At 42.4% G+C, this 12,229-nt stretch overlaps 1 protein-coding gene across 1 annotated transcript in view; it reads right to left on the bottom strand.

Annotated features, from left to right (window-relative positions):
• The window catches only part of adgrb3 (adhesion G protein-coupled receptor B3), a 127,641-nt gene extending 115,890 nt beyond the window's left edge, over positions 1–11,751 (bottom strand). Inside the window, 2 exon segments of the mRNA XM_077020824.1 lie at positions 8,366–9,134; positions 11,122–11,751. Of these exon segments, the coding sequence (XP_076876939.1) occupies positions 8,366–9,119 (754 nt within the window). The 5' untranslated portion in view covers positions 9,120–9,134; positions 11,122–11,751.
• Positions 11,752–12,229: the final 478 nt, after the last annotated feature.

The following is a 12,229-nucleotide window of genomic DNA, read 5'->3' as shown; positions in this document are numbered from 1 at the left end:
ACTTCTGTTGTCTTACTGTCACACAACGGGTAAGTATGAACAGTCGAATGTGTAGTACCATTAATGTGTTCTGGTAACGCAACTAACATTGCTAACTAGTGCTTAGCCAACGTTACATTTGCTGTCCTTTGTGATAAGCATCACCTGATAAAGAACCATAATATTTGATTCAGCGCAACAAACTATGAAGTTAGTCTAATCCCAGCTGCTACATTATCTAGCTAGCTACCTTGTTTACTTGTAAAATGTATACTGTTGGTTCCAGAAGTATGTGAAGTAAGGGAGAAAAAGTAGGGATACGTCCCTTTCCTGATGCAACTTAAGACGAGAAAAGGTGAGTTTACCCAAGTAAGTAGCTTTTAAGTGTTCCGGAATACAACCTAACATTTGTTGAGCGGTTTCAGCAGTAGCGTGGGACGGGCTAAAAATACACATCATATTTTGTATGTCACTGTACAAACATAATGAAAAGCATGAAAGGTCTGATGTGGTTCCCTGTGTGCACCAGATAGATGCACCTCCCCACCGCCACGGAGCCAATAAACTCCTCAGCATATGAGAAATGGAGGCTGTGCCTTGCTTCTATTTCTAATAAATAACAGTGTGTGATTATTTACAAAGGACTTATCGTCAAGTCATACTGGGTCCCTTCAAATTTAAATAACCAAAACACATTAAAGGCACCATATGCCTGGTCTGCCTAACTTCCTGCTCGAAATGAAATGTCAATAGCTTAATCAACATCATGGGATACACCATAAGGTGAAAACAATGTTTTCTTTTACAAAGACATAGTATAACCTTTCATAGATATGCAGTAAAGAAAAATATCAAATGTGGAATTTTATGCCTGGCAAAAAAAGGTCTTAATTTCTGTGTCCACTATATGCAATGTAGCCCTGTTGTCCATACTTGAAGAACAAAACCTGCAATGAGGACTGCAAGATAAAACGACGAATGTGAATTATGCCTCATACCAGCATACAGTATTTAAACATCTGACATTTTAAACCCAACCGGTCCCCTTTCATCCATCCTTATCTTGCATCTTCAGCACATGAAAAACTCTATAGCAGAAAGGCTGGCATATGCACCATTTTAGTGAAAATGAAAACTACCACCTGATATTGTTCAATGGTTTTACTGTGCCAAATACTTCTACCGTCGGTCATATTTTATCACAAAATGTCATGGCACACTATGAGAAAACGTTCAATACTTGATATCCGGCATGATGATTAATCACTAAGGTACCATGTCATAGATCATCGGTGTCATTTTATTTATACAGCCACAGCACCTGCGCCGGCAAACGACAGGTCAAAATGACCTCAGCACAAGGCTTAATGGAATGGAACCATCTTGAAATAAATAAGTAAAAAGGTTATTTTAAAAAAGCATCACTCAATCCACATTTTAAGTGGCCATTTGTGTTCTGCGGGAAGTCTTCAAATTGTCTTGTTCTGAAGATGAGCGTGAATAAAAACATTTCAACAAGTAATCTACAATCCAACCAAGGCCTTGAAACACCATTCGGTATAAACTGGCAGACAACACACCCTTCAGTTATAGTGATGTGAAAAATGATATTGAAACTGATTCATAAATCAAGCAGGTGATGAATATGATTTAGTCAAGGATTTGGAACATCTCATGATTTTGTGGAGACAATGCGATAATTTACTGTGACCCAAAAACCTCAGAATGAAGTCTGATCTTACACCGGTAGCTGAAGTTCTGTGTGAACAGGAAGTAGTGTATTGCCAAGTGAAAGCTAGGAACCATGTGGCTTCACAGCTGGGCCCGAATTATTTTGGGGCTAGCAAGTTGATTTAAAGGCTCAACAAACGCTCAAGATGCAGACTCGAATGAGCCTCAAGTTGGGCCAAAAAAGAAAAAAAAAACGTCCCATTGAGCTGGTAGTGTGGCTGCGATCACATGGCCAATAACAACAGATGAGCACCAACAGGATCGGCCACGGTTCCCCAGTGCGATCCCCTCAACTTCCCGTTCCAAGTCCTTCTGTTGACTCCTCTTGTGCACGGAGCTTTTCTCCTGGAGACGGACCAAGTGACCAGGCAGAGTCCAAATCAAGAGCAGCCGGCTTTTTCGAGCTTCTAAACGGTGGCGACCCATTCGATGAGGGAAAAATGCACCATCCATATGCTATTAACTAGTCGGAGGAGACCTACTGAAATCTAGTGGATATGCAACAGCCATTTTTGAAAGCATCATCAAGTAGTAGTCAGCATAGATTACAAAGCCTAAACTTAAGTGAGAAATGAAGTTGCAGTCAACTGGCCAACAATGTAAACCTATTTTTTTTTTTTGTTTAATTGCTTAATTGTGGTTTTAAAAATCTAGAAGCATTTGTAAACCTCATGTCCAACGTTAAACACCTAAACAATCTATTGTCAGCTGTATTCCCAAATTATTCATTTTGGTATATGTCAATATGTAAATACACTATTTGCAGAGCTTGGTTCAAAGGCAGAGCATGTCTAATGCAGAACACCTTGGTGTGGAGCCTGAGGGTTTATGCCGGTCACGAACCATCACATGTAGCCATATTGTGCCTTGTGTTGTAAACACCATGTCTTGTGACCTCCAATTACCCTTGTCTATTTTGCATCCGAGTAACACATATTAAACACAAAATCTGTTTGTAACTTGGGCACCTAAATTGCCCTCTAAGTCTTTTCAAGTTATGTCTAGGTACTAGGGTTGCAACGGTATGAGATTTTCACGGTATGATAACCGTCTCAGAAAATACCGCGGTATCACGGTTATCACGGTATCACAGTTAGTTTGTATATTATTAAAAGATACACCGACCCTTAAAGAAATTACAACAAGTTATTTTTGTTCAATTAACTATTTATTGTAGAAACCTGGAACTATTGTATACAAAATGTGTCCTTTAAAAAAATAAGCCGTACACATGTTTATATAAATACTGCAAAATTAGAGAAACCTAAATCATGGATTTCAGTACAATTATTTAAGTTTAAATTATTTAATATCTGATAAACTGAGCCTGGGTCAGTGTCTGATCAACAACTGTTGTAAACGTCCGTTGTACTGCCAAGTTGGAATATAACTTGGCAGTACAACTATACAACTATAACTATAACAGATACTGCAGGAAGAGAGGATTTATTTCTGACATCATCACAATAGAGATGTCTATTTTAAGGTTTTCACACCGAGTCTGGTTTTAACATATCAAAAACAGGTACGTTAGAATTTGAACGCATGTAAATTAATAGCGTCTTTCACATCCAGTGAAAGCAAGGACCATAAAAAGCTAGGTTTATACTTTCACTAGTGACCGTAGCAAGCGACTCCGCACAGTTCTTTTGTCTTACGTTAACAAATACGAGCCTCTTTTAATTCCAGGACGAAACATGAGAGAACGTGAAGACGTTAAGATTGGGCGTTTTGGAAATAAACAACCATTACATAATGTGATGAAAAAGCGAATTATTTCGAGTATATGTATAAATATTTAACTTAATTAAGTTTAAGGTGCTGGGAAATATTGAAACGGACCTTTAAAGTGACGTACAAGTGTTTTAATTCCACCTTTTAAACGTGTATGAATCCTGCAAACATGACTTTGTTCATTAGTTACAAAATTCGAGAGGTGCACGACCTCGCGAATCGACAGCGCGCGAGACCCTCGCGCACGGGCGGAGCCACCGCGATTACGTCATTTTCGCCACTGATTTTAGTTTAGCTTTTTTTTTTGTTAAAAAATGTGTTAAGTCTGATGCACTTTCTGCCATTCTCACTGCTGTGTGCTGAGTAGCTGAACCGGAGCGGAGTTGCGCATGCGCGGGTCAGTTTCTCCGCTGGCTTGCTTTTTACCGGTAATAAGCAAACGCACACGGTATGATAACCGTGCATTTTAATACCGTGGTATACCGTGAAACCGGTTACCGCTGCAACCCTACTAGGTACTTTTATCACAAATGTAATGAGTATTGAATTTTTTTTTCTTTAACCACACTAGTGTTTATCATGCTCTCTGAGCTGGTATCAGGGTTTCTGAAAAAATATTTTGCAATGGTCAGTCTTTATCACTGGTGCCCTAAAAATAATTATGTGAGTAGTGGCATTTCTTATCATTGCTTCGACTGCTAGTTAATTCCATATAACGCTTGAACTGCCTTTAACAGCTGTAGCTTCTACCATGCCTACGGTTTTATTGTGTCAAAGTTGAATGGGTATGGACATGAAATAAACGTTATGAGGGGTCTGTATAATTGGGAGCGGTCCCTTGCATCTGGAACATTGGCTTTTTCCAGACATTTCCAGGAATTCTTTGTTTTGATCTCCAAGACGGTGGTCATTATGGGATGAGCGCTGGTAAAAGCAGTGAGGTTCCTACTGTCCTATACACATGCGGATGAGCCAGACCGCAGTGGACTGTATTATTCAGTAAAACAAGGCAAAACCTGCAAGCCGTGCAAAAGCAAAATGAAATCTAATGCATGATTTTTCACTGATGGTCTTCACAGATAATTAATTTTCAGTGGAGCTTTTGCATCCGTCTTCAGTCGTAATTGCCACGCGTCTTTAAATTGGACCCTTTCCTTCCATGCCTTCAGAAGAAAGCTTTATTGAGAAAAATGGCACTATCTCTGATTATAGTTGGATCCCTGAAGCAGAGCCATAACATTTGACATTTCTTATTTAAAAAAAAAAGGAAATATGAACTTGAGCTTCCTCCCCCAACCCTTTAGTGGGAGCTAAGATGGACTCCATGCACTGAGAATGCCGGGCAACATAATGCACAGTGACTACCGGGGCTCTTGACCAAAATCGAGCAAGATTAAAGGACCTCGTGATGCAAAGGAGAGGCAGTGACATGAGCTTTCTACTGGCCAGCGGTGCTGCACATGGGCCAGTATATCGGCAAGTCCATTTCCTGTGCATGGGAGATTACCCTTTTAATCGCCATGCTGAAACACTGAGTCATCATGGAGTCTGTCCATCATTCAAGCTTTTCATGTCGAGGTACGGTGGCTCCAGAGCGATACTTAAAGTCCGGTCTCCTAATGTGTGTGTTTTTTATTTATTTATCCACCCCCTCCCCTTTTCCACTTCTGTCCACTGTCTCGATTTCTGTATCTCAAAAGAGCAAAAAATAGCAGCCTTCTCTGAGAAGAGGCCGTCTGCCATTTTAAATCGCGCAAGAAGAGAGCAGCACACTCTTGTAAGTCAACCTAATGACTCAGCAAAAATGATCCCACCTCCCCCCACAACTTCGTTAGTGTCAGCCGGCGCAGGCCCACTGTGTGATCCCAGTCCCCACCTCCCAGGCCCTGAGTGTGATGAGGGCTGTTTGTGTCGCCGTGGAACCACATTTACTAACGCATCACCCACCCCAACCCCTGGAAAACAACAATGAGGAGAAAAAAAAAGAGGAGAGAGCTGGCCGACTGCTGGCCAAGGGCAGATAGGAGGGGGGAGTCTTGTAATGAGACAATGCCTCAAGATGTTGTTCATGTTCTCCAGCTGGAGCTCCGTTAGTGACTAATTTAGCCGACGCTATTCAGAGCGGCCGACTCCGAGCTAGCGCATTGTAAGAAATCATGGCGGCTCGGCCAAATCTTGCAGATGGCCACAGTGACCATACAGTAATGGAGAAATAAATGATTGGAGGGGGTGGTCCGTTTCCAAAGAACCTCAGCAGCCCCGTTGATGGCGGCTTCACCCCTTTGCCCCCTACATATGTTGAATGAGTATATGTTGACTCAGACGTTGCTTAAATTGTTAAATAATTTACAAACTAGGTACATGCGATTCGGTACAATGTACACTTTGTGCTAAGCGTGGTCTTGCACGATCGCTTGCTATATCGAGTGGATGTCGACATTTGGAACCCATTCGACGACAGACTGGGGAAACAGCACCCTAGCTACAAGGTTCTGCCGCACCGCCTTCTAGCAGACAGTTTTCCTAGACTTTGCCAAGAGAGATCACAGGCATAGTCAATGAAGAACTCCTGAACATCAGTTGGTCATCAGTGCTTGATGGGCAGTCTGCACTCCATGCCAAAGTCTTGAACCCCAACTGTATCAAGCTGCTTAATACAGCTTGAATAACCTGTTGCTTTAACGCAGGCCTCAAATGATCTGTTTTTGCAGTTCACATCAGAGCCTCCTGAGGTTTACAGTGGAAAGGAATGGGCTAAAGTTAACACGGCGACGGCATCGCAAATGCAAACAAGCATCCCAGTAATAACGCAATCAACTAATGCATGCTGGAGTGTGTCTTAATGTGTGGTGCCATCATAATTACCCATTATGCAAGTATAATACGGTTTTTACATTTCAAACCACTTTACTCTCTCGCATGACCAGTGAGGCCCCTGTTTCAAACACTGAGGATATTAGAAAGTCTAATCAGCCTTTCTTGCTTGGCTTGGGAGGATACGATCGAGCACAGAGCATTGAGCCAAAAAAGAACGAGGGAGGGGGGGAAAATAGCATTTTCAGGAGCCTTTCAGCTTCCTGTTGAAAGGCCACACTGTGTTGCCATACACAAAGCAGGCATGAGGGTAAAGGATATCAAAGAAAGCCCTTTATTTTCACCTTATCAGGGCCCTTTCTGCACAGCGACGCCGTTGATTCCCCCCTCGTAAGAGTGAGCAGCCGTTACACTCTGATTGCAACAGGAGGGACAGGGCTCTTTTGAACCCGAGAGGAATCCACAGGATGTACAGATTTTTTTTTTAAAGAAGAAGAAGAAGAAAAAGGATTTGAAAGTGTCACTCTATAAATAGGAACACTGAAAGGAATCTTCCTGGGGAAAATGAATAAGCTTGCAGCGGGTAGCTTTTCTAGACATGCAGATAACTAAATGTTGACTGGTTGTTTTGGGGACACAGCCACACTTCAGAAATGTCCAGAGAGTGGGTTTATGTAACTTCTGCTACCATATTGTACCATATAAGGCTTGCAGGAGCAGCAAATTTAGGAAGGCATGGCGTGACACCCGAGCGTGACACTTCCACGCGCTTTTCGTACGTGAGCCAGCTTGCAGGCGCCAGGTCTCTGCTCGAATTCGGAATGCACAGCGCAAGCGCAAGCGCAGAGTAAGAAGGCCACGAGCGTCTCGCAGGTGCCGTGAAGCCAAGGTGGACGTGCTTCAGGTTGGAGAACGAGCCGCTTGTGTGATAGCATGGAGGAGGAGGAGGAGGAGAAGAAGAAGAAGAACGCAGGGACCTGCTTAACTCGACTGAACTCTGATAACTCTGGAACGGTGCTACATTTGATCAGCAAGGCTGGCACTTGCCCCCAGGAGGGCTATTATTTTCAGACTTGTGGAAACGGCATGCCATAGGAGGGTTGTTCCAGCACTCCCTCGCTCTCTCTGTCTCACTCTCTCTATCCATCTGCCTCTGTCTGACTGATTTATTGCCTTTAAATTGCTATGCTGGAATGAAATGAGGGTGTCAATGTTGGTACACAGACCCCCCCTCAGCCCACCCCATGAGGTTTGCCCCTGTGTTAGACTCTGAGCCATTGCTGCAATGAAGGGCTATTGAACTGATCTCCATTATCAAACACAAGCAATGCTCTTAAGTTAATCTCTGTATTTCATAGGTCACCACATGATGTAACGCCTCAAACAGAGTGGGTTTTAGAAATGTTTACAAGAATTCTTGGATATTTTCCCTCTATTGATAGAGAAATCTGCCACTCTAGATAATTAAGCAGAAACAGTTATCAGGGGTTGTTGGTTGGGTGTATAAGATAAAGGTGATTTATCCTTTCTTGGACCATATTTGTTCGATGTACGTTGTCCATCTTCATGGCACCATCATGACCAAAGACAGGAACATAATCAGATATCATTAGGAGACCAAAAGGTTATCTGTTTTCTTGTATTACAAATGAAACATTTGTGTACTTGCATGACAATGTGTACAGAGTAAGCTGGTTATATGACTTTGTCTTCATGCGTGCATGAAATATAGCCTCGTCAATATATGATTTGCATAAAATTCCTGAAAATGAAACCATGTTGAAGAAAACTTACATAGATTGTTTTACAAAGTGGCAATTATATATGCAAATGTAGTCCATGCCACAGCTCCAGTATATTACATATTCATAAATCCATTTCCCAACTATAGACTGTAAACAAAAGTTGGCTTTGGCCCATTTTCGTTTAAAGACGCCAACAGTAGCGTAGTGTGCTGTGCGTTTAGAGTGCTGTGAAGTCTTTACTGGGAATGCTGAAGGGACACTGGGAGACTTCACCAAAGGTAATAATCACCGGACGTAATGATCACAAAGACCGTTCGCTGCGTAAGAGTGCTCCCCGAAGAGTGCGCGCGGATCATACTCACCTTCCTTGGACGGCCGTTTCACTTCGGCGCTCAGGTTGCACGACTGGGCCGTGCGCATTTGCGGAGTGAGGCATCCCTCGGTTTGGGGGTTTAAAGGCAGCACCACGTTGTTGAGCATTAACACGTTATCTGACTCCCCATCCCCCAAGTGCTGCGGGCAGGTGCATTTGGAGTACACAATTCCACACGACTCCACAGTCCCTTTCTCTCCCTTCAAGCAGTTTTCCAACCACGTGCATAACACCTGACATCCGAACTGACTCGGGCTCGCCTTGTTCAAAACCACAAACTCCACCATGGACTTCTCCTCTTCCTCCGTTTTCTTTGTAACCAATCCATTGTAATCATAAGGGAACACCCGTCGAAGCTGGACGAAATTTTTGTCATAATGCAAAAATACATAAATATTCTTTGCGTCGCACAGGTACACAATGGATTCGTTGTTCTTTAATAGTTCATTGATCTTCTCGTGGGAGAAGTGATCAAACTGGTAAACCAAAAGAGAGAATTCAGAGCAGCTTAATTCGCGTTTGTGAAGTTTAAGGTAGATACTGTATTTGGTAGGATCTGGGTTCTCCAACGTCCAAGTACAATTTGTGAAGTTCTTCGGAAACATTTCATTCACAGAGTAAGATCCATAAATAACTCCCTTAACCAGTGTGGAACACCAGAAATCTTGGGCACCGGTATATCCAAACATAACCAGGAGATAGGTGGAAAATATATAAATCAACAGATTACGAATAGCCTTCATCCTATGTCATTTGGCCTGAAAGAGAGAAAAAAGAGACACACTAAGATTTTCTTCACCAGTACAGCTCAATCTTTTTTTTTTTGGGGGGGGGGGGGGGGCAGGGAATGTTGTGTGGATCTTACATTTAAGGCTTTGATTTTAAGATTTATTTAAAATGTTAGCAGACACGAAACTATAAAAACTAGGCTCGTTTGATTTTCATGTACACCATAGCCATTTTAGGTTTGCTTTACATATGCTTTACATTGAGGTTGCATTCATCTTTTCCTGGGAAGAAAACACATTTCGGATAAACATTGCCACCTTGTGGTTCCTAATAAATTGAGAATAATAACTTTCGGCACCTGCATAGCCATTAAGATTGAAAAAATCGACTGTGAAATTAACATTTAACATGAGCACAGGTCTATCGAATGATGTTTATTTTTTTAGATAAGCTTAGCACAGCAAGCTCTTTAAATTGTATATAGAGCGACGTCTATTTTGCCCTCGTATAAGGTCGAGTCTCATTGACAGCCAGTGAGTAAAATAACGTATATAGAATGATACAATATTTTACAAACGTGTGTTTTTCGAGCAGTTGTTCGGCTGTGGAGGGGGAAAAGCATTTTAAGCGGCAAAATCAAAAGGGAAATGTAAAAGTCGCAATATTCTGCAGCGCTCTACTCCTGCCTGCCTGCATAAAATTCTGCATAGGCTACCTCGATATGCTGTGCCTCGGCTCTCATTGAAATAGACCTAAAGACAACTCAATAAGTGGTTAATTTTGTTAATGTCCTTGTAACACTGGATTCCGCACTGGAAAGACAATATTCTGCACTGCAATTATTAAGCTACATTGGGGCAATAAGATACATTTGCGAAATGATCACGAATCCGTCTTGTTACCACGCCGTGCCAGGCGCTTTTCGCACCACTATTACTTTAAGGCACAAGCGATATCTGACGACAAGTAGTCTTAACATGCGCAGCCCGTTGGAGCGCACATGAATGTGCTTTTGACGCACATCTCCGGACACACACACGTCCACCAAACTTTGAAAGCTGTCCTTTAGACACTTATCCGTCGTTTCAGAGTCATGGGTGTTTCTGTATTTATGTTTAACACATCGAAACGCTTGTGTTAAACGCCGAAACTCTATCTATCTCGTGTGTGTGTGTGTGTGTGTGTGTGTGTGTGTGTGTGTGTGTGTGTGTGTGTGAGAGAGAGAGAGAGAGAGAGAGAGAGAGAGAGAGAGAGATGCTATTCGGTGTCCTGATTGCATTAATCCTGCAGGCATTGCAGCTGTGTGCAGTGTCACAGCGGTGTGGAGGCGTTTAAATTCATTGTAAGGACGCCTTCAGATTCGGCTTTCCCGAAATCCAGCGACTGTCATAGGACATTGTGTTGTTATGTTTATTTGGCTTGAATGCGGTAATACATAACGTGCGAAGCTGCAAATCATACTGCGTGACTACACGCTTTTGTATGAATCCAGTTTCATTATTTAAGACGAGACACTCCGCTCATTCGAAAAACATCAGTTGCTTCACCACTTTCATGCAGAATATGAGCGAATTGCAACTACAGCTTCATCTCATGCACCAGCGACGTGCTAGTCTGTGTTTGAACAGACTGGTGTTGTACAAAACCCTATTGTTTATCACTTGTCAGTTTTGAGGATGGCGAAATGTAATAGAATAAGAAAACAAACGTCTAAATCGTACCTAACGATGCATAGTCGGCGCCAAAACTCCATTTTATCATTTCCACCCAATACCTCAGTATCATCTCAACTTACCGTTAACCCTCGTCTATTATGTGACTGCTCTGAAAAATTGACGTAGTTGTATTGCATTAATCAAAAGCGGAGACGATCAAGTCCCTCTGCAAGTAACGTAATCACTGACTGAGATGCGTCTGATAGATTTAAACTTTGATTCAATAGCTATTCTGTGCGCGCCATTTCATTATCTTCAGCATTTACATGTAATAATAACAACGGTAATAATAATCATTTACCTTACACTCCGGAAGCTATGGCTATTTTTCCCACATACTTGAAGACATCCTTTAGAAATGACAAAACGTGAAGCTATCTTGCAAATCAATATTTCCCATTGCCGACGACAGAAGTCCAGTGCAACAAGATGGTCAATGGGCAAAAATGCGTTAGACTCCAACCTGGATCATCTCCCGTCTTATTCACGCAACCGGACCCGAGTGAGAGCGACCCAAGAACGGTCGGAGGCACGCTAGAACCACCAGAAACGATGATCTGCCAAACGAAGGGTAAATGTATCTTGGTTGATGGCCAGTCGTGTTCTGCTTCCCCTCTCGAGCAGGTTAAGCAGGGTAGCAGGTAGACCCAAACCCTGGACGGATGGTGGGGCGACGCTGGAATACTGACTTGGTACCGAATGAGATAGGAACCGCTTTCTCGTCTGCTCGCTCGCCGAGCCTCAGGACTGGAGCTGCAATATCACGTCACTGCCACTAAGATAAAGCACGTATGGACGTCTCTTGCTGCGTCTCTCTCCACTTTCACCCCCCTTTCCCCCGGCTTGCATAGCACTCATTTTATTGAAAATCAAAGCAAGGAGATGTTCTTCGAGCTGGATGTAGCAGCATGCTGCGTTTTCTCCAACGGACTATAACCAGATCACAACTACGTGGATGACGTTTGGACCAAGTGCGTGACTGCTTCCTAGGACACACTTTGGATTTACCTCTCCTGTATTTTCATATTGTTTATTTAATGGGTATATTTATAAAGACTTTTTTTTTGGTCTCGTTTCTTTATCGTAAGCAGCATATTGTGGGCTTTTGGCTTCGAGAACCCTTCTGTCGTTTCCTCCCCTGAGTTGATGGCTGTGGGCTATTCTTTCCCGTTGAAGTTCACGACAAACTGTAACTATGGTAGTAAAAAATAAGCTATTCGACTTATGTTGTTCTTGTGTGATTAACGCAGTAAATTTATGAAATGTGTTTAGTTTGTTTTTGTGGTCACGCTTTAAATACGAGGCTACTCTTTTTACTTTTCCGAATGGATACAACCGTCCTGAAAGTTCAACGTTTCTATAAAGTATTATCAGTTTGTAATTAATGTTTTTGTTGGAAATACACGCTT

Source organism: Brachyhypopomus gauderio, chromosome 1 (assembly GCF_052324685.1).
Source record: "Brachyhypopomus gauderio isolate BG-103 chromosome 1, BGAUD_0.2, whole genome shotgun sequence".
NCBI lineage: Eukaryota > Metazoa > Chordata > Actinopteri > Gymnotiformes > Hypopomidae > Brachyhypopomus > Brachyhypopomus gauderio.
Note: the sequence above shows the minus strand (reverse complement) of the source record. Positions and strands in the feature narration are given on the sequence as shown.